General features: G+C 32.8%; 1 protein-coding gene across 4 annotated transcripts in view; it reads right to left on the reverse strand.

The window, feature by feature from the left end:
• Positions 1 to 24,297, reverse strand: part of TBL1XR1 (transducin (beta)-like 1 X-linked receptor 1) — a 168,983-nt gene that overhangs the window by 38,157 nt on the left and 106,529 nt on the right. For 3 of the 4 annotated variants that reach the window (XM_004674979.2, XM_012733176.1, XM_012733179.1), the window contains exon 3: positions 7,665 to 7,767. The exons of the other annotated variant lie outside the window; for it this stretch is intronic. In XM_004674979.2, coding sequence (XP_004675036.1) covers positions 7,665 to 7,722 — 58 coding nt within the window. In that variant the 5' untranslated portion in view covers positions 7,723 to 7,767. The remainder of the gene's footprint in view (positions 1 to 7,664; positions 7,768 to 24,297) is intronic. 4 annotated transcript variants of the gene reach the window in all.

Raw genomic sequence — 24,297 nt, forward strand, 5'->3', positions numbered from 1 at the left:
ATAACTGTTTTGTTGCAATTCAGAGTGTTAGAAAGTAGTGTCAGCAGTACATGAAACATTAAGAAATTTATTAGTTAAGGCTTTCTAAGTGTTTTGATTTTCACGAGTGTTACAGATTGCAGCAGCAAGTTTTAGAATCCACTACTCTCTAACACATGAGTATCAATGAAATAATCAAAACCATTACATCTAGACCCTATTTAATTACATGATAAAAACTTAGGTTTATGTCCAAGAATATTTTAAGATTTGCAGGTGGAGTAATACCAATTTTTAGTTGGAATGTTGCATTATCCTGGAATTTGTTCTGTCATAACAGGGGAGAAGTGATCACAGATGCTTACATCCATCTCAATGTATTTGCAACTGCACTTGGAATGTTCTCAAATAACAAAATAACCCTGACACTTCACGTTTACCTTAAATGAGGTCCACACTTAAGTACTGTGCATAAATGTTGAATTCAACTATATTTTTTTCTTTGTTTAGACAGTTTTATATGTCAGCTTAAACTCAGTATTTTCAACATTTTCTTCTCCCTCTTCCTAAAATTTCTTTCTCCTTCAAAATTTCTAACCTTGATTTTGTTACACCTAAAAGTGACAATGACATCCACTTCAGCCCCTGGCATTCTACCATTTGCCAAATCCTATCAATCTGGTATCTGTCATAAGCTTTCCTTTTTTACCAGAACCTGAAGTTTCATTCCCATGAGTACTTTTCTGGACTATTATTACCATAAGTTACCTCTCACCCGCAGATCAGTATATTTGTCACACCACAGTAGGATACCACTTAAGAAACTAAAAACTGTTCATAACTCTTTTTACTTGGAGACTGTCAATGATTCTTTTCTTAATGAAATCCCAACTCCTCTATTAATGGTTACTTTTGCAGTATTATCGTACCTATCTCTCCAAGTTCATCTCTCTGATTCCATATCACCACTATTCTTCCCATTGCATTCTTAAATGACTGCCAATTATATTTAACACCATGTTGTGCTACCTATGTTTTGGGGTTTTATATGTTTCTATGTTCTTTTCTCCTTTTCACTGCCCCAGGACTAATGTCTTACCCATGTTAATCCTATAATTTGTGTGTGTATGGCATTTACCATAATGAATGGTTATCACCTATGTATGAGCATGTGCCTGTATAGTTTTGCATTTGTGTATAGCTAACCAAGTGGCCTGAAAAAAACTTTTCTCTCTAGCAAAACTTTTCTCTCTTGATTCTGGAAAATTAAAACAGTACCTAATTTACACGTGCTTAACAGATATTTACTAAATCAGAATGCAATTCTACTATAAAGTATCATTTGGTGCATCAGAAAAATCTATGAATGCAGGGAAAAGAAACATGTGATTTAAATCTCCTTTGAAAAACAAAAGTAATTTGAAGTATCAGAGAAGAGTTTCACTTAACTGTATGTGCACACACACACACACACACACACACACACACGAAATACTCTTTCCGGGACAGTACTTTTAATTTATATCATAAGAGAAAAGAACTAAGTTGTGAAATGTCAAAGTCTGGTCTCACTCCCAGGAGTAAGAACAAATTTTATGTAAATCATAATTCTGTGCTCAATTATTCTACATATTTATTAGGGTAAGATTTGGAAGGTAAAACATTCTAAAGAAGAAAAAGGCTGAAAACTAGTTCAGGAGAGAGGATTCAATGACAAGACAAGCAGTTGGGGGCAGGGGTAGGTTGCACAGGCTTGGGTCCTCATGAAATGTGTGCCTCTTCCATGTAAGACACAGATCAAAACACCACCATTTTTAACATATTGCCTGTTTGAGAAAATGCTATCTTTTGGAATAGCTAAATTTAGACACTTAAAATATTTTAGAAAAAGGTTTAAAAGTAAGGAGAGAGTGCTGCAAGGGGTCACAAGAATATATAACACATTGACTACATAAACATATAATTTTGTAATCAATTTTTAACTTTAAAAATATATGAAATATATAACTGAACATTTTATTTAAACTACAGTTTCTGTAATAATTTAAAAACATAATATACAGTCAGTAAATACACTCAGTTAGTACACGATTCATCCCATAGCTGAAATGTTTCCCTAGCTTCATCATTTTAATAGAATCTTACTTCAAGTATCTATGTGTAAATAGACTGTTGCCGTGTATATACTTTTTTCTCCCTAGGAAAGATTTCCTCAAAAGTTGAAGGGGACATGAGCATTGTAAAGTAAGTTTTTGTGATTGCCAAATTGCTTTCCTAAAAAACTGCAAATTATAACGCTATCAGCAATTTATGTTTCTTTATGCCCTTGCTACAATGGCTACTCCTAAAAAAAACAAAAAGATTACTATTAGGACTGAACAAGTTCTCTGTTTTACAACTCTTAAAGGACTATTGTTTGTTAACAAGTACGTCAGCAAGAATGTATAATAGGAATTTATTATATCAGCCAAAAATCAGTTCATTCAGCTTACAAAAGAAGAGAAAAATGGATATGGAAATATCCAAATATAGTAATACACAGCATATCTGAAAATTGTTTATGGCTAATTAGTCACACATCAATCAAGTACATGTGTGAAACCAATATTAATGCATCATTTATTTGATCATAAAGCAAAACTACATATACCTTTTTTTTGCACCTGACCAATTAATGATATAAATTAAAAAAATGAAGATCCTGAGCTCTTCTCATTGCAGTTCTTCACAGAGGTACATTATGATAGCCAATTTAACCACATTCTACTACAATCTATTGTTAATCTGTTTACAAATAACGCCAGCAGGGAGTATAGAAAGTTACCTTTATTGGAATCCAGAAAAACAATATTTATCTGTCAGACTGCTGACATGCTATTAGCCATTGCAGGGGTTAATACAAATGCATTAAATGGAAAGATAAAAAAGGAATAATTGGGTTATTTGGTGTGACAGGTCGTAAGTTTAGTGTTATCATAAACAGGTCAGTTTGTGACAATAAGGACTAAGTTTAGGTTTCTAAACATTATGCACATGTGTACGTGTGTGGCACATATGATTGGTGATCTCACATTTGAAGTAAGTACCATCTCAAAAAACTGGGGTGGGATAAGACTTATATCCAAAGAGGCATGCTACCCTTTGAAAAGTTTGCAGAACAATGAAGAGAGGTATAAAGGAAAAACAAGATTATTGTTCATGAACCAAATGTTCTGAGCTCACATAAGTCATCACTTTCTCATAAATGGGGACTATCTGATAAGATAAACCTCAGTTTAAAAAAATGAGGATTGAAATAGTGTTCAAAATCACACTCAACACTATTAAGCACTATTAAAATAATAATAATCATGCTTAGCAGATTTCACATTAGTGTTCAACTGTAAGATGGAAGTACATGTTGGATGTTTAACAGCATTCAACATTTAAGCATTGATAGATGAATAATAAATAGAAATGTTCCTGCGTTCTTAAAACATGTAATACATGACAGTTAAACACAGAATCAAGAATCTTTCCTAGAGAAGATACACAATTTAAGCAAAATCTTATATAAGGCAACAATAAAAACTGATTTCACAAAGTTCCTCCCAAAATTTCTCTGCAAAAAATAAACTAAAACTGAAATAGCTATGAAAATGAAAGTGGTCCAAAATGGAAAGGGGGGTGTTTAAAAGGACAAACCAGTTTAGCTATTCTAAATTAACATCAGATTCTGTTACATACAACACAGGTCAGAATTGTAGGGCAATTCTATATATGATTGCTACATATGTTAGATATGTAGGTTATCAAATGTTAGATAAGGCAATCAAATTATTAATGCCTTGGGGGCAACACTACTCAAAGAGAAAATACTGAAGTCAATCATTACTTTACAGTACTGTATGTCACATAAACTCAACTTTCAAGTCATTTCAAATGAGATGACAATAACAAATTTATCCCCTAGGACATATTTGTTGAATATAGAAGTCTTGGTCATAAAGTTCAGAATGATGATAACCAAGGCAATAGGCTTAGGAGTGAGCTGTCTAAAGATAAAATCTACAAAACTGAAAGTTAGAATAGTTAAAAATATGCTATAATAAGTATTCTTTTAGCTTTTAACGAGTAGGAATGGACGGCTTGGGAATTTATAAAACATTCACAGGTGAGTATTATACTGTCATCCTTTTCAAGAAGACACTGAAGCTCTGAAGTTATGTAATGCGGGAGCAGGAAAGGAACTGTTAACAGATAATATCTTCTAGTGCTGATAGTCAAAAACAGGATAATTGCCATAGCCATATGGTAAAAAGTATTTATGATTAAAACAGTATGAGTTTATTTCCTTTCGGTATGAGTACTACAGTCCAGTCAACATTAAACTCTACTTGTAGAAAACAATTATTTTAAGCTCTTATAGAAAAACACTATTCCTAAATTACATATTTATCAAAGAACAAAACTTTGATAATTATGTTTTGTTTTCCCTAACTGAGCTTTTAGGAAATGAGTTAAGTAACTGTGCAAATCAGTACTTGATGTCTTTGCTAAGACCCCTTGTTTGCCATTATTTCTTTTATTCCTATCTCAAAATCAAATTCAGTATTCTCTGAAAGGTAAAGTAGTAATGTTAAGATTATATTCTCTTCTGTACTGCTTCAAATCTTTGAAGAGGAGGATGTGTGGCTTAAAGTAAGTTACATGGTATTTTGTAAGATATTTAACAACTAATTCTCATTAAATTTCTCTTGTAAGAAGAGAAATATGCCGAGTCACCAAAACAGCCCAAAGAAGGAATTACTGAACTATGTGGTAAAAAACAAACAAACAAACAAAAAAAAAAAAAAAAACAGACTGACAGGAAGAAAATCAGTTGCAAAGATAGTCATTTTTATGTATAACTGAAGGTTGGAACCAAGAAAAGTGTCTTTGGAATAAATGGCAAGTGATGAGATGGGTTAGACTCTGAGCTCTCTATGAAACCTGTCCAGAGCTGACAAAACTACACATTTCTTAAACTCTTTTCCATCTCCTATTTCCAGAACTAATTTCAAATTACCATTTCCCATGGTATCCCTTATGACATAAACATGCCTCATTCATTCTTGTGCAATCTTGCAAATAAGTACAAATAGAACATTTGTGGCTATACCCTCCTTAACAGATATTCTCATACTTTAAATCTCAGTAAGTAAAGATGTCATGTACATACCATGTTTTCTACTTTATTTCAGAAAGTTAACTAAACATTATTTTCTTCCCAGATATTGTATGTTACTAACTGCTGTCAACTTTCTTGTCCACTTCTAATTGTCCTACAACTAATAGAGACTAGTGGTTTTCAAATGTTATTATGCCTAAGAATCACCTGAGGCATTTAAAAAAATGTAGACTCCTGGGTCCTACTCAACACTAAGTGATCATGACACTAGTGGTTACAGGGTCTAACTATAGAACACTGCTATACACAGCTCTAAAAGTTATGGCAAAAGTTGCACTCCTAGAACAATTGTCATAAATCAAAATGTCATTAGTAAAGCTTCATATTTTCCTACAAATCATACCATAAATAGGAAGTTATTACCTTTACACAGGAGCTGGCATTCCTATTTTAAGGGATGTGGGTTACAATGTTTTATAACATTACACACTGTAAAGTATCAAGTTTTCTAAGTACTAAAAAAGCACAACTAAGAATAAATAACAAAATTAAGATGACAAATCTGCAAAGCTTTTTTAAAAAATGGAATTTTTGCTTTATTTTCATTTCAACTTAAAAGAATATTGAAGGCTTTTCTTTAGAACATAAGTAATTTTAAGAAGACTTTTGATAATATTTAATCACTGGATAACCTTTCAAAAATTAGCCTAGAGTATTACTTTATTGCCCCTTTTACTCACATGAAAACATAATTTGTGGACTTGTGTTTAGAAACAAAACTTGAGTGTTACCATCTCTAACTTCACTATGTACTATTTCACCTCAGCACAGGCAGAATTAAAGGATACTGCTGAGTTAGTCAAATGTTCCTGATCTCCAAAACCAGTAATTCCACATGGTACAATCTAAATATTGGGTTGTTGGAAAAGTTATGACACATTTTTGCTGGGGGGTGGAGGAGATATAGAAAAGGTTATGTCATGATTTTTCCAACCCAGGAGTTGCCTTTACAATAGACTTTCAAGTCATTACAATCTATTTTGTCTCTCTCACACACACACGCACACACTCCACAAATATTTTGGTTTAGTGTCCAAAGCCTCTAAGTTCTTGCTTAAGTGGTGCTCAGATTCAAATGCATAAAATAGAGTTTGCTTTGACCCAGCAATATCTTTACAAAAATTTTGGCCAAAACTACAACAGCACAATATCTACTAATCCTGTGTATACATGTTATAAAACAAATTGATGACCAGTCTTTTCACCTTAGTAGCAATTTTATTTTATTGGAAATATTCTAAGTAAGTCCTCTTTGGGATATGTTTCCAATATCAAAGTTTTAAAATAAACAAAAACCAAGATATATTACTTTTAAAGCTTTATAGCAAGTAATTTTGTATTGGTTGGATATTTTAATTTGTTTTTTTTTCCTTCCCTGTCCTTATTTGCCATTGCCATCTTTTTAGTTGTTCCCCAGGTCAGAGAGAAGCAATTACGATGTTTGGGAATAGAAAACACACCTGAATGAACCACCAACTGGAAACATTTTGGAAAGCAGTGAGATCTAACATTTAATAAAGTCATGGTTATATTTTCTGTGGTCAATACTAAAATCTATTAGAAGATCAATGGGAATTTCAAAACCAAAACGGAGAGTTCAATATCCTGCTATATTTCTTCTATCCACTTTCACAAATAACTACCAAAGTTATCCTGTTTATATTGTACCTCTCCTTATTGTTAAAATAGTCCAGTAACTTTAAGGTATAATTTCTACAATTCAACCTCTACAGCATGTTATTTTTTAATTATTCTACTTCATGTTAATTTGCATTAACTGTCCCAGTCAAGCCTTTCCTACCATCATTTGCTCCACTCAACACATTTTCCTTCTACTTTTAACATTTTTTTCTTAATGTATCTCACATTTTCTCTTGTCATTTCCCTTCAGCTGTATACCTATATCTCTTAATCTGTTTAGAAAACCTGAATGAACAATGTTTTATTTATTATAAAAGAATTTCACTTGTTTACATTTAATAATCACCCCATAATAAATACTGCAATCAAAACTGAAGTCAAAGATATACTTAAGTCAATTGAGATAATACTTATAAATGCATTCTTAAAATAATGTTGATTTAGCTACTGAAATGTTAACTGCAATCAAAACCAGTAAACATGTAGTTGAAGATTAGCATATACATGATCAAACTGACAGCATCTGAGGATTTTATATGTTCCTACTAGTCATGTGCAATAATCTCACTTCATAAAAAAATTATGAAAATTATCTTTTAACAGTGGAAGCCAATACCATTTGTTGCAAATATTTCCCTGAGATGATTCCAACATATTTGAAAGAGTCAGAGAGTTAAACCATGCAGAAACACATAGCTTGAAAATGGCAGTCCAGACATTAAGGAAACATACAAAGTTCAACAGTTTGGACTGGTACAAATTTCAAGTGCAAAAAAAGGTTATTTTGAGAATATTATAATAATTTGAGGCCTATTTACTTTATAAAAGTACTCACCTGACTCTTGCAAGTATCTATATACCAAGAAGTTGACCTCATCACTGCTTATACTCATCTTTATTCCCACTTAAACCATGAGGTCACAACACAGGATATAACCCTAAAAATAAAACAAAGTTAATTAAGTATTTTCTCAATAAAATATTTTAATACAAAATGTAAACAATGTAGTAAAAACCATTTGATTGTATTAACTGATGTAAAATGAAGATTCTTTATTGCCTAATAAAAATCCCTAACAAATAAAATAACTTCCCAACTGTTAGTAATAAAATATACAACCAAAATAAGGCTGGGGATATTTTTCTGCAAAATAACATTTTGGTGAAATTTATAGACGGACTTTAGCATCATATTTTAGTCATTATATAAAATAGCACAATAAATCTTTCCCTTTTTTTCTCTTTATTGTAGCGTAATAATACACTTGAAGAATTAGGATATTATTTATCTAGGAAATGACTAATTTTAGACCGGGTCCTTAGTATACAACTACATTAGTTTTATCTGTATAATACAACAGGATTTGTATCTTCTCAATATCTAGTCTGCAGTGTTCAATTTTCAAAACTCAAATGATAATCTCTTACTGGACATACTTACACCTTGAAAAGGGTGGGGGGGGGGTTGGGGACAGTAAAAACAAATGCAACAAATATATCAAATAAGTATTTATACATTCTTACATTACAGAAATGAAATGAAGAAGTCAGTGCACTTCTATAGAGTCAAGCAGTAAGTATTTTAGGCTTTGCCAATTATCACCTGTCAATTTAACTCTGTACTTGAAGCAAAATAACAGCAAAGTATGTAAACAAATGAGTATGACCGTGTTCCAATAAAACTTTATAATATTTATAGACAATGAAATCTGAATTTTACAATATAGTTGTGTCATAAAATTCTTCTTTTGATGCACTTAAAAATAATAATAATAAAAATTTGTTCTTAGCTGTGAATTGTATAAAAGATTAGTGGGCAGGATTTGACCCAAAGACTAATATGCTGGTCCCTATTTAAGAATGTGCAAACTGATCTATTCAGCACAAAGAGGTATGTAGCAATAACAGGTTTAAGATGATCATCCTGCCACATCAATGGGACTCCTTATGATGCAGTTAACTTAATATTTAAAAATGACAAATTAACAAGCAGCTCTTGAGTAAGCTAAGTGACAAGAACTCTACTGCTCTAAGTTGGAAGAAAGATTTGATTAGGTATTTATCATCAAGCTTCTATCTCAAAAAGAAGACAAATGAGGTAGTAACATTTTCTCAATGATCACACACACAAAGGAAACCCTAGCTAAATTCAGTAGTCTAAGAATACATATTAGAGAAAGTTTCGCTGGTATCTGGACCTGAAAGGTAGGCAGAAGGCCACATGAATTTTGGGGGAACAAAGGAGAGAAGCAGAACTAAGTCAGTGAGCAGTTAAGTTACTGGAAGGGTTGAGTGAGAAAAATCAAGAAGTAAGGCTTGAAATATAGGCAAAAAACATTTATTCTGAGGGTACCTTTAAAACATCACTTAAAAGAAACAAATACACTGAAAGGTTTAGAGCAGGGTATAGGAAATAACCAAATTTACATTCAAAAAACATCATTCTGTATCTCATTTGAAGACTAGCCTAGAAGGAAACTTGACTGGAATAAAGGAAACAAGTTATCAGGATGTTGCAGCAATTATAGGAGGAGGAAATAATCTGGGCTGTGGCACTGGAGGATAGAAGTACTAAGATTCCAAAACATTCAGGAAGTAAAATAATGCATGACTGAACACAGAGTTGAGGAAAATGGAAAAAAAAAAAATCAAAGGTTTCTTTCAGTAACTCTGCAAGAATGATGAGTAACAACGATCTTCACATAAAATAAAAAGTACCAACCCAAGAAATTAACTCTTAGTATAATTAATAATCTAAATATATGATATACACTTAATGATATTTCATTCAAGACAGCCTGTCTAGATATAAACTAGGGTATGCCAACTTTGGAGGTTATCTTGCTCAATTATTCCTGACCACAGTAATATACAAGTACTCAACAGTCAAATTTGAAAGTCTGTTGAACTGAAGAATTAAAAAACTAATTCTATCAATTATAATATTAAAAGAAAGTCATAATTTGATCAAGCATGAGTAACTACTAGTCATTATTTGACAACAGGACTTCCCAAAATGAGACAAGCTAGATGGAATCCAAGCGACTAGAGTAACAAAGAAAACAGAACTAGTATTCATTTCCTCTAATATATAATTTAACCCATCTCTCAAATGATGACCTCTGGTATTAAAGCACCTAAGACACAAAGGTTTTCACCAATTTCTGTGCAATATGCAAAGGTCCCAACCAACATATCTAAGTTAAAGCAGTTATCAGTAAAGCTTCAGCATCACTTTATGTATTTTAGGGTAAAGAAAAAGACAAAACCAAAATGATATAAATTATTGTTTATAAAAATTCCTGCAATGACTACATATTGCTACTACATTTTTTAAGTTACAGCAAAAAATACCAGAGTAGGAACAAAAAAAGTCTTACCTATTCATAGTGCTATTATCAGTCATGCAATTAAAAAATTAATTTTTAAGGGAAAAGTATAAATTGATCAAATTTTCTAATTATTATCCCAGTGCCAATCCTACTTCAGCTAGCCTTTACATTGTTGGAAAGAAACTTACTGTTTTCCCTTCTACCAAATGTACTTCCAAGATGGGTAAAGTACTACGTTGAGAGCTAAGATTAGAGAAAATAAAGTAGGATGTACCAAATCCTGCAGAATTCAGTGTTCCAGAGAACAGAAACATAGAAAAGTAAATTTAATGCAATCCTGGGTTCTTCCCTGGTGGTGCAGCGGGGTTAAAGCACCGTGTTATGAAGCGCTCCAAAGCCATTGCAGCACAAGTTCAACACCCCACCAGGGAGCTGACACACATGGTGAGGCTCTCCTGACCCGCCCTCTGTTCCCCTCACAGTGTTATTTCAGTAGATCTGTCTGTTTTGCTCTCCACTTAGTCTCTGGTGAATCCTCTCACCCACCACACGTGTGGCCTGTACCCCCATTCTGTAAGCATATATTTTAAAAAAATGTAATGCAATCCTACACTAGAGGCTTCAGTCACAGATGTAATAAACTTCACAGACTCTGAAAGACCTGAGTTTATCCATGATCAAAGACACTTAATTCTGGGAAATGATTGGCATGAAATTAATCTATTTAATTCTAACACCAAAGATACCTAAAAAGAATAGGAGCATGGAAAAGCCACACAGCGAGCAGCCCTGTTGTCAAAGAGCAAAAAGAGAGGAAACACTATTTCACTAGGGGTTCCTATAGTGTTACAGACTGGTACCTTTGGTTGGTTTGCCTATTTAAAGAGTCAATCAAAGTGGTATCTCTCTAATGTCAAGGAAAGATCAGATACTCAAAATCTAGGTATCACCTGTTTTCAGAAACCTTGCCAGTTAAATCCTCCATCTCACCCCTCCTCAAAGTTCCCACCAACCCCCAATCACTCAGAACAATTATCTTTAAGATCACAAAACAGCAATGAGACACTCATCCAATCTATACCACCCAGGCTTCAGGCCAGGTGGTTTACTATGTGTAAAATGAGGCCTGCTTTCAAGTACTGAAGTACTACAGTGAACAAGGTATTAAAAATAAACTAACACACACACACACAATCACAAAGGATTTATATGCATACTCTGAGATCAGACTTATGTATTATAAAATAAGTTCTAAAAAAAAGTTAATGATACTGTCCTTTTCTTATCTGCTCAGAACAGATTGTAAACTCAAAAAACTTTTTTTTGAAACTCCCATCAACTACAGGCAATATTAATTCAGCTATATTAAAGTAGCCCAAAATAAATATAAATTGTGTCTTAATATTTAGTCAAGTATTTACATTTAAAAGTGCATTTAATATTTCAAATGTTCAATAAGAAGTAACTCACTTCAAGACTATAGAAAATAATTAAGCAAATATTAAAAAGAACAGGATTGTGGAAGCAACTCAGTGACAATTCATTTAACTGAATATGTATGTCATTTTCAACATCACAAAACTGAGTTTGGCATATACACACTGGACAATAATTTCAAAATATTTAATAATCCCTGCAGTTCCTACAACATATGTTAGCACTATTTTTAATTTGGCCTCAAACAGTCTCTACAATATAAATTAGCACTATTGTTAATTTGGCTCCAAACACTATATATTAGCACTATTTTTAATTTGGCCTCAAACAAAACAGGTAACATTCTTTAATGATCTCATTCCTGGAGCATGCTACGGGTCCAACTGTATGAGCATGCTATAAGTCCAACTATGAACTTGAGTATCACACTACTTTAAATGTAAATGACTAAGGAGGAGAGGGAAGAACACAGTGAAAGTTATAGACAGAAACAGATTTTCTTCAATCTAGTAAGAGCTCTGGAACCCCTCTACAAAATCCAAAGTCAAATGCATAACTGAAATTACTTTGCTTAAAAAATCCCATCCAAAAATGTATAATGATGGCACATTATCTCATAACAGATACATTTTTTGTTGTATTCAAAACTTAGATGACTCTAATTTTTTCATTGTTTTAAGACATAAAATACACTTAAAAAGTTATTTTTCTTCCTCTTTTGGAGGGGTTTAGCTATGGATGCATTCATCAAAATTTCTCAGTACCAGGAAAATTCCTTACAATAACTGGATTAAAGTTAGTTATTAAACGGCTCTTTTGTTTCTTAGTGAATACCAACAAATTGGGAATACTTAAAAAAAAAAAAAATGAATCATGACCCCTGCAGCTCAAATATTAGGAAAAGGTTTAACTTCATTAAAAACAAAAAATCAACAAAACATTTTGTCCATAACATAGCAACGATTTAAAAGATTAACATTGTAACAAAATAGGAAATGTTTCTTTAAATGTATCTCTAAATATCTGCCACAGCTTTTGAAAAGATTTATATATATATATATGTGTATATATATATATATATATATGTATATATATATATAAAGCTGCTAATAGGGATTTGACACTAACATAACTATTGTTTTTATATAGGTTAATTATTGCCAAACAATGCAATCTTGGATATTTTGTGTGATCTTTCTAAATAAACATTAATGAGTGACAGGGGCCCAATCTAATTGATATATTAGCAATGATATGATGTTGGGACTCCAATTAAAAGAATGAATGACTTGGGTTGCTCTGGAAATCGACTCAGAAACAGATTGTAATTAACAAGATGCAGAAAACTGGCTTGTTTCTTAGAGCATTCACTCCCAGTCTAACAAAAGACGTCACTACTGCTGCCTTCCATCGGGAGCATTATTCCATTTTCCACCCTCTTGTTTAATTCTCTGGACCTCTTGGTTCAAAAGAATATACTTATCCAACCAGCATATTACTGTCATTGGATGAGACATCTTCTGAGATAAGAGTCCTTAAGGCAATTTTGTGCTTGTATGAACATCACAGAGTCCAATGCAACAAATCTAAATGGTATAGCCTACTGGGTGGGACCACTCCAACCCACATTATACACCTTACTCCTTTCTCTGTCCTATCAACCACTATTAGAGAGTGAAATACCAGCAATCATGTTGGTTCCTATGAAAGAAAACATCATCCAACCAGAGGAAGAATGGATAGGCAATAAGGACATTATGTGAAGCCTGTGATGCAATATGCATCATTGAGGCAAGGGTAGAGATATTAGAGAAACAAAGAGGGAGAACAAATCACACACATACAAATTACATTCTTACCACATCAAATATTGAGCAACTGCATTAAGTTTTACTTAAACCAGTTTATGACTGTAATTTAGTTTAAAATGTCTAACTCATTTGAAATTTGTCAGTTTCAATCAAAAGAGGGTAGACAAGTAGAGGGACTAATCCAAGAAAAACTTCAAAAGTAGAAAATAACTGAAAGTTAATAATAGGTTATATTTATAAAAATAATGGGGGAGGGAAGAGACAAACTTTTCCAGTTTTTACCAGACCAGACCCTTTAAAGAACTGCCTACAGAAATGGGGTGTGCCCAGATAGCCATACTTTATATATTTCTGAACTGGAGGTAAAAATAAAATAAAATATATCCCAGCAGAAACATTTCATAGAAGTTATAATATTCACACCTCATGGAAAGTAGATATATCTGGTTCTGTCATCCTCATTCAGGAAAGTCAAATTTCTAGTTTCTTGTAATTTTGGAGTGTTAATTCATACAAATGTTGGTAAGGTACCACGGGGTTGGGGGGAGGATAGGGTAAAAGAATCATCAATAAAGAATAAACCCTACTGCAGCCATGAAATTGACAAAGCCTATTAGGGAAAAGGACACTAAGCTACAAGTTTTCTAACCTGTTTACTGTATTTATCCAATCAAAACTTTGGTTGAGCACTTCCAATGTGCCAGGCACTATATGACAGGCACAAGAGACAAGGCTAAACAAAGTAGACCAGACTAGGACCTTGTAACTTTATAGGTTGTTGGGAAAAGCATAAATTCTAACTCAGATAAGAAAAAAAGAGAAGACAGAACTTTATAAGCTAAGGGTCTAGGTAGGTAAAGGATGTAAAATGCAAGTGGCTTATAGATTTCTATACCAGGCATAATATTGGAGGGATTAATATTCCTTTTAACTCAAAATTTCTAAAGTATATCACATTACCATGGTTGCTATCTGTATACACAGTGCTTCCCATAAATTTAAATATTAAGGAAAATGAAGCAGAAGGATATTTTCACTTATGGGTAAATGCTACATGTTCTATATGCAGTTACATACTCTCACACACACAGTGAGACACACAGAGACAGAGCTTACATGTGAGCATTCACTGGCTATGCACTAAGCCTTGTACACATGATTTTATTTCCTCTTCATTATTAACTTATACCCCTTCAAGAGCACTAAAATATAAGAACATTTTTACATGTAGAAATGTTGTTATTAAGATATTTCTTCCATGTTAAAGAAACTTCAGGAAAAAACAGTATAAAGTATATAAAGTAAAATGATTATTAAAACAAAAAAAACTTAGTACTAAAAGATCCTAAGAAATTGCTACTTCATAGCCATCACCTATGTTGCCAAGAATCCACAGTGTGCAGGCTATCACTGTACTGTTTTACATGGACTAAAGTCACTTAGAATAATGTATCAATTTTTTTTGCTGTTGGGTTTTGAGTTCTCAACGTTCTATGAAGTGAACAGTAGTCACCGTGCTAACTCCACTGGGTGATTAAATGTCAAATTTTTCAGCTAAATCCCAAATAAATTGCCAAAGTATCCAACTATTTCAAAAGTAAAAAATTGTGTGTGTGTGTGTGTGTTGAAGAAATTTCAGTAGAGAAATTAAATCAATGCATCCATTAGCCAAGTCATGGTAGTACTACTATCTTATGGGCTGAACTGTGTCCCTCTAGAATTTACAGGTTGAAGTTCTAACCTCAGAGCTCAGTATGTAAATTAATCTGGAGACAAGCCTTTTTAAGAAGGTGATTAAGTTAAAATGAGGTTATCAGAATAGTCCCTAATCCAGTATGACTGGTTCCTTATCAGAGGAAGCGGAGCTACCCACAGGTACACAGAACTAAATCCAAGTGATGACAAAATGAAAGCAAGACAAGGAGAAACTACACCTGTCAGCACCTTGATCTTGGGCTTCCAAAATTGGGAGAAAATAAATCAATATAATACATATATGCTATAATCTGCCCCATCCCACCAATGTCTCTGCACCTTTCCATTACTCCCATGAAATGCTCTCAGGAAAAGGAATGCTCATCTTTTCCCCACTTTATTAGAAATAATTAAAATCGCACCCATGGTGTATATTAACAGTTTGTGTGTACAAAATATGATACAATGAAGACCATATATTTTAAGATTTAGCTTTGACATTTTTGGTATTATAGCTTAAAATATGTACTGTATATATCCTCACTTTTGTAATTCTACATCTTATGAGGTGTCACAAAATTTTATTATACTAAATAAAATTTATTTTCTACAGTTGTTTTATAAGTGGTAAAGTACAATATTATAATTTAGAAACAATCGCCAAGGAGAAATAACAACTTCTATTTTAGCTTATTTTAATATTACACTAATCAAAATATAAAGAAAATTATACAGCAAAATCAAAATTACTTAGCTAATTTCTTAAAGCTTTAATGGCAAACAAAAGCATATTTACTTTTTATTCATTAGCCATCAACTACAGTTTACTTGTCAAACATTTTAAGAATATGTCTTCACAGTTGTCTATATTAAACCCAAAAAGGAGCAATCTATTTCCTTAGAACAAAAATTCTACCACTCTTAACATTATGATAAATGAGAAGCTTAAACGCTATTTTAAAATAACCCAATCTCACTAAGTAATTTATTCATACAACTAAAAAAGGAGAAAATATTCTTTTGAAGTAAATGACTAGCTTTGTGTGTCATTTGTTCTATGAAGGTGTTCTTAAGGGTATATTTAATAATTCAAATGTAATGTTCCCCAGTAAAAAGTCTGCATCATTTTTCATCCCATGAAGAAACTGGGAGGGGGAAAATATGAGAGATTAATAAGATAGCTTGTGATGAGGAGGTAGCATGAACTAGCAGTGATTTTTACCTTCCAAATGTGGCATGTGAGCACTTTGAGTCATTTTCCTAAGGGTGCCCAATAATATGTTTATTTTAAATAAAGGCTCTCCCCCCGCTCTTTCTGATAGTTACAGAGAGTGCTGTGTTGTTTTTTTTTCCTTTCGGTTAATTGTTGTTACCAGATTAATGGTTACCAACATTCAATAGTTGGTTAATTTCACAAAATTAAAATTATAACTTAAAATCGATAAACGTCTACCTTCTTTTCCTTACCCTTTTCATTTGTATCCAGAGCACTCCGGTCATATCAGAGAAATAAGATCTTATATAGTCTATATGATGCATACAAATGATGTGAATCTTCTAGCTCTCTGTTTTCTTCATCCATAAAACAAGAGAATGGAACTAGAGGGTTTCTGACTTCTAAACTTTAATTATTTGAGTCAGTTCAAATAAATAAGGGATTACACAGGTCAAAGAGAAAACCAGCTCATGTAATCATTTTTAACAGGGTTACAAACAAGTACTAGAACATTTAAAAAGCTGTGAGCTTTCAGATGGACATATCCAGGAATTAGAGAAAAGGACAACTAATGAGGCCACCTCAGTTAGATACATTAAAATATCTACTAGTGATGCTCATTAGGACACACTATCATTTATAAAACACTGACCTAATATAAAGATCTAGGCAAATGGTATACCAAACTAATGATTCATTAGTAACTGAAATATCTAATATCAGTTTTTTGTTTTAACTATGAAATGTAGTGGGAGGTGGGAGGGGGTAGTGAGAAGGTGAGAGGAGTTTCCCTGTGATCTACAACCTGTGTATCAAATCCAACACATCACCTATTTCTTTGTGCAGTCCACAGTACCTTCTGGTTTCAATAAAATATAGAATGGTTTTTACAAAACATTTGCCAATGAGTTCCTGGCAGAAAGCACTAAGTTTAAATTTCAATTAAGAAATTTTAAAAGCCTGAGCAAAACCCTCTAGATCATTAGCATTCAATATATTATGAGTCAACTTTGATTTAAATTCAAACAACACCAGTGATGACCCATTTCTTTTTAAACCCAAAAGGTCTCTAAATGAGCTGTCTCATAATCTACTTCATATGAATTGAACTTCATCTTTAACAAAGATTTGAGTTGGTTACTGATGCAGACATCTTCTAAGAACCCCTTAAAATATAAAACTACATGATTCAAAGGGGCACTCAATAAATACAAATAGAGCTATTGAATGAGATAAAGCCAAAGTATACTGACACATAATAAGGACAAGAAATTAAAACACTAAGAAAACAAATGATAGCTATATTCCTGGGGTAACTTTTTCAACTGACCAGAAATTAGTCACAGGAGATTATGGTAAACAATTGTCCTAAGAAAGAGAAATTTGGAAATGAAAACAAGATAAATAAAATTAATAAAAATAAAATGCTAATTCTCTCTCACCAGCAAGAGAAACTCCAGGTTTGCTCTAAAGGGAACCAGTACAGAAAGGTAACAAAATTTTCTCAAAATTCTGGCTTTGGAACTGACATGTTATGAAACTAGAACATAGTTAAAACATTAACAAGATATTAATTGTCTCAATGGAGAGAAACTAGGTTTTAAAGTGAGACAGCACAGTCAAAATAAGAAGAAAAGGGGGCAAGTTGTAACAAATCTGTGCTGTTATATGTAAACACTATCTATAATAGTATTTATGAAACAGTTTATCTGATAAAAAGGTATTCCTTGGTTCCTTGAAGGGGGAATAAAAGTAAATAGAACTGACTACTGAGCCCAAGGTAAATCAAAACAAGTGTTAATGAATTAGTTATATTCCCAGTTCTTTTCTAGAAGTCAAAAGTAAAAATGTGCATAAGGTTGTCCAGATAACAGAAATAGGGGTTAAGTGTCCAAGCATGAAAAAGATGTATATAAAAAAGATAAACATTCATCCCAACTGGGCAACAAGTGCTTGTTCAAATCAAATGAAGATGGCTTATCAAGTTGAATATTCAGATAACAGACTAATAAGTACATGTATACACATATCCCATAACTCAGTTATTAGTAATGCAGAAGATAAAAGTCAAAGAATATGAAGTAAAAATTGACAGTAGTTAGAAAGTACTTACAAATTTTATTGAAAACTGGAGGATGCGAGAAACTTGACAGTATTGGCCTACAAGATTTTCTATTTAAAAAAAAAAAGTAGGAAAGTACAAGTACACAAAGGAGTAAGTGTAACACTCCATAATCATACTACTGTGTTCATCTTTTGTGAATATACTAACAAATTAGTTATAGACTGTAACTGCAAAGACAGGGCTTTAATAGCATCTTACTAAAAGATACTTCCTTCCATTTCACAGTAAATATCCTTTACTGCTAAGGTTGTTCAAACTGCTGAAAACTAAAGAAATTATTACCTTTGTTGTATTGAAAACAAAGTTTGATCATCTTTTTATTTGAGCATAGAAAATGGGTCTTAAATTGAGGTCTGTAGGTCCTTGTGGTTCCCCAAAAATGTAAAGAGTCTTTAAGGTCAAAATTATTTTTATACCATTACTGAGATACTATTTTAACTTTTTTATTGATATTTACTGTTACATAGCAATAGTGGGTTGATACCTTACTGTATTAGTTCTTACATTCTCCACAAACATGAACTCAAAAAACTCCCTACAAAAAATTATTTACTGCAGAATTTCCTTGATGAAGCAGCAAAATGTCCTGTTTTATTAAAATCTTGCCTAGCAAACATATACCTTTAAATATGTTGTAGAAAAAACACTAAGTACACATCAAGTATTTCTGTTGCAAAGTAAAATAATAGCTGTCTCAAAGCACTGTGCAACTGTATGAATTACTTGCTGCTTTTTTTTCATGGAACACAATTTTTACTCCAAAGAATTGAAAAATTATGATTTTTCAGATTGATAGTTTGGCAGGCATTTTCTTGCAAATGAACTGAGGATGTGACTTTAAAGAAAACAAATCATATTGGTAGGGAAGGAATTAAGCTTTTTCAGAGAAAACTTACTGGAGTATGAGAGCTCCCCAATACTCAAAAGATTCTCTAATGAAATCAATGGTGATTTAATGATTTTGATTTTTTACATTCTATAATAAACATAACTCACAGAATAAATATTTTCCCAATAAGGGTAAAATATGAGGAAATGTTCAGAGAAACCAATGGATTTTAATTCACGGATTCACTATAGACCTTGCTTTGAAACTATCCGCTCATACATATTTAGTGTAGTATCAGATTATGGAAATTTACTTCAAAAATAAAGTTTTGTTTTGATTTGAAAATTTTGCAACTATATCATTGTAAGAACAGATTTTTTTCCATTTATTTCAATTTTCCTCAATGTGACTGAAAACAGATGTGAAAATGCAACTATCTTCTACTAAGCCAGAGATTACTAGAAATTTGCAACATCAAAAACAATGCCATTTCTCATGAAAACTTTATTGTCTTGAAAAATGCCTATTTTTCATAAAAAGTTATTTGTGCTTATGTAATAAATGGATTTATTGTTAGGTTAAAATTCATTTGTAATACAGAATTCACAGCTCTAATTTATTTTCTTTTAAAATTTGTTTATGCATATAGAATTGGGGTACCGGCCAGAGATGCAAGGGGTGGTGAAAGAATGCCCCAGAAACAGAGTGGGGAGCAGAACAGGTAGGCTGGTGAAGTACATGCTGAGGGGAGCAGTAGGAAGATAGGAGAAGTCTGCTGCCATATGGGTCACTCCCCTGACTGGGATCCAACTGGTACTAAAGCTCCTGTGGCTAGCTTTGCAGTGCTGTGCTTTTAACCCACTGTACTACCTCGGAGGGCCAACACAGCTCTAATTTCTGATGCACAAGTATAGATCATTATAGCCCACAACAACAGAAATCTTTTGGGGTAATTAATAAATTAAGAACAATAGGCTAAGGCTATTGACATAAAAATGGTTGAGACGTGCTAGTATAAAAATTGCCCCGCCCCCTGGCATTATTAGTGCTATTTTTTTGGTAATATTGAAGCATTTACTGAGAAAGATCATTTAGGCCACAACTGTTAAATTTGCAATAGGACCAAAATTTTTAGTTTGTTATATTTATGTTGGATTAAAATTAGGTTTCCACAGCCCACATGCCCAAAAACTGATGATTGGATTAAAAAGATGTGGTACATATACACAATGGAATATTACTCAGCAACAACAACAAAAAAGAAACACATGTCTTTTGCAGTAACATGGATGGAGCTGGAAAAGATCATGCTTAGTGAAATAAGCCAGAAAGAAAAGGAAAAATACCAGATGGTTTCTCTCACAGCAGGAATATAACGAACAGGCAAGAAAATAATGATGATGAACAGCTATATACCGGAGACATTTTGTGGGGGTGGAGTGGGGAATGGGATCAAAAACAGTGGAGGGGGGGAAATGCACTGGACTATGGTGATGGCACATGGGTGATTTGGTGATGGGAAGCCCAAGGGGATTGCAACTGAGATGGAAAATATTGCACAAAAATATGTAAAAATAAACTATTATTAAAAAAATGAAAATTTAAAAAGTTAGGTTTTCATTAAATTTGTAAGTAATAAATGCAAAAAGTATTTAAAAGTCATAAATATCCTTATACAAAGTTTTAATCTTGATAAAATATATGATATACAATTAAAACATCAAGGAGTGAAAATTACCAATTCTCTGTGACAGTATCTCTGTAAATGGGACTTCTTTCCAGATAACAGGTATTTTCCCAAATTTCTAAAGCTGGTATTAGGTGAGAAGACAAGAGCTATTTCCATGTTGAAGAAAGCATGCACTCCCAGCATCTGGAGTCGCTACCAGTCTTCTTGCAAACTATTTTTAAAAAGTTGCGAACTTTTGATACCATTCTTGCCTTTGCTCTATATATATCAGTATTATTTTAGATTTTATGTTTTATTTGGTAGGAAGTAGCAGGTTATTTTTGAACTCAAAGAATAACATAAATGTTCTCCACATAAAGTAATGGTATCCTTTACACCATTTTACTTATGAAAATTATTATAGGAATACTCTATTTCTGAATAGTAAAGGAAACACATATATTCACTTAATGCAATAATTTTGCTGAAATTCTGCTTGTCATTCATTCAACAAATATATGCCTGCACACTAAGAAAACAGAATTCCATTAACAAAGTTCTACTTAAATCAAGTCCCCCGATGCCATACAGTTACTCATTTACTGTATCTTCCGCATCCAATTTCATAAATTTATAAGTGTTTAATTTACTATAACACAAAATTCTATAATTTACAAATAAATTAAGCATTTAACATTTATTAGGTACATAATAACATTGCTAAAAATGATACTGTAAAGAACTGACTTTCATAGTCAAATTCGAGACTGTATCCCATTTCTTATCAAATTCTTCTATATAAAGCTACAGGAAGGGTGTGGAGGCTGTCTTAAGGAAACACTACCACCACACACATTTCCTTTTTATTGTGAGGATTCGTACTATCCTGTACACTTAACCACTTTGTCACTTGTGTTAAGTGATAAGGTTCCACAGGATTGTGATATGGTTAATTTCCCATGAGATAAAACATGAAGTTGGTCTCTCTGTCTTGCATCTTTTATGTTCCAAAGAAAATACATTAAAGACTGTAAGTAAGAGCAGCCTCCTTTACCATAAACACACACACAATCACACACAAATAATGCAGGGACTTTGGCACTACAAAAGTCAATGCAATCATATATATTCAATCTACCAGCTACATGAGAAATAAAGGGTGGTGTATACCTCAACAACAAACTTGAAATTTTTTAGTCCAATTTCCAGGCTAAAGAGAAGCACATCTATATTTAAGAATGACATTTAGCTCACACTCATTTTGCTACTAATTATATCAACTACTGCTATGGATATATTAAAAGAAATTCAAACATAAGATGACAGGATTTCCTTTTTTAAAAAATTATTGTATATAAACCATTATCCTTTATTCAGGTACGGAAACCTAGGCCTGGGAAAACAGCTGAAGAAATACAACTTTCCTTGCACATCGCTATCATTCCTTTTCCAAGACTAATTAATCCCCATACTACACTACTGCTTAGTACTGTTCTACAATGAAACTCTCTGCCTTAACAACTTACTCCATCTATCCCTTATATGCACCTGGGACTTTGCACTCTAAACCAAGTGAGCCCACTGCCCCTCTCATACAGGACTTGCGCTTTGGGTTCTAAACTAGTGCCTACTATCACCAAAAATAAATTAAAAGTGTTTTCTATAAATGTCTTTCCTATAAGGGTAAATAACAACCTTAACAATCTGATATAAAGAAAAGTTAATAAATAATAATGGTTTAACTTTGCACTTTCACAAAGTAATTTATAATACAAAGAACTATACTTCCTTAATGCAAAATTCCCCAAATGAACAATACCAACTACCTAAAGTAACACAGTAGTCCCAAGAGATGAGTAATATTACTGTACTAAAATACTGAATTTGATATAAATGCAAAACTAGGCTTAGTCTTTATCTAATAACACCTTTATCTGATATAATGAAAACAAAAATTCACCTATCAGTATCTAACGATAGAAATATTTTATATTGTTACAAAGTGGGGACCAGATGATTTCAAATGTTTATATAATTTTAAGACCATCATATGCCCCTCCTTCCACAGTGTTTCATGCTCTTCAATTCACATTATCCAATACAATTTTGCAGGAAAATCATCAATGATTTGATTATACAACTTGCATACTTCACAAAATAAAGTCCTACTTCAGCATAAATATAAATAAGCTTTTCATTTACTTGCAACTTATATATACTAATATAACTTAACTTTCAAGGACAGATATGCACATGAATTAGAAGTTTTAAAAATTTGGTGTTTAATACAGACACTTAGAACAACTTTATAAATAATTTACTATATGAAGATGAATATATATAGTTATGCTAACAAGAACAGAATAAAACAAAATATAACAAACAAAAAAATCATGATAGGCAAAGGCACAACTGGGCTGGGGGCGTGTGGGTATTACTTAGAGTTAATAAAAGATAAATGAACACAAAATTACATGTAGGGGAGGTAAGAGAATATCTGACTAAGCTATATTAAGCCAGTAGTTCTTCAAAATTTGATGTGCATTAAACTGTCTGGGGGAACTGTTATAAAGTCTTGATGTTCATGTCAAATCTCATGCTAGTTAAACCAGAATCTCTGGAGGCGGGAGTCAGACATTAGTATTATTTAAAGATTTCCTGCATGGCAAAGTTTGGGACCCCCTTGTTTACCCAACTGTAAGGATTCTAGACAACTGATGCAAACATGTGATAACTTAAGAGAAACAAGCTCTTCAGATCATAAAGAAACTTCAATATTTGTATGCCCTTCTTGACCATTTCCCAGGTTTGCAGTATCAAACCAGATAGCTAAAAATAACAGAAATATGAGCGTTCTAGAGGTTTGAAGTCTGCAATCAAGCAGTTGCCAGGGCCAAACTCTCTACAGTGTCTTTAGAAAAGGATCCTGATTATTTGCATCTTACATAATCTGGTATCCCCAAGCACTTCTTAGCTAGTGATGGTTTAGGTCCAATATAGCCTCTACCTTCAGCTGTCTTTCCAACTGGGTCTGTATCTTCACATGGCATTCTTTGTGTGTATCTGTGCTAAGACTTTCTTTTATAAGGATACCAGCCATACTGGAATAGGACCCAGCACAATGACTTTATCTTAATTACATCAAATAATTATTTCCAAATAATATCATATTCACAAATACAAGGGATTACAACTTATCTTTTTTTTTGGGGGGGGGGGACATAATTCAGTATGTAACATACTTTCAAAATTTTCTTACGAGGCCCTCCCTGGTGGCGCAGCAGGTTAAAGCACAGCACTGAGAATCTGAAGCCACTTCCGCATGAGTTCGATCCCCGCCTGCCGCCTGCCCCG

The sequence above is a fragment of the Condylura cristata genome, unplaced genomic scaffold (genome assembly GCF_000260355.1).
Source record: "Condylura cristata isolate star-nosed mole 26May11 unplaced genomic scaffold, ConCri1.0 scaffold00003, whole genome shotgun sequence".
Taxonomy (NCBI): domain Eukaryota; kingdom Metazoa; phylum Chordata; class Mammalia; order Eulipotyphla; family Talpidae; genus Condylura; species Condylura cristata.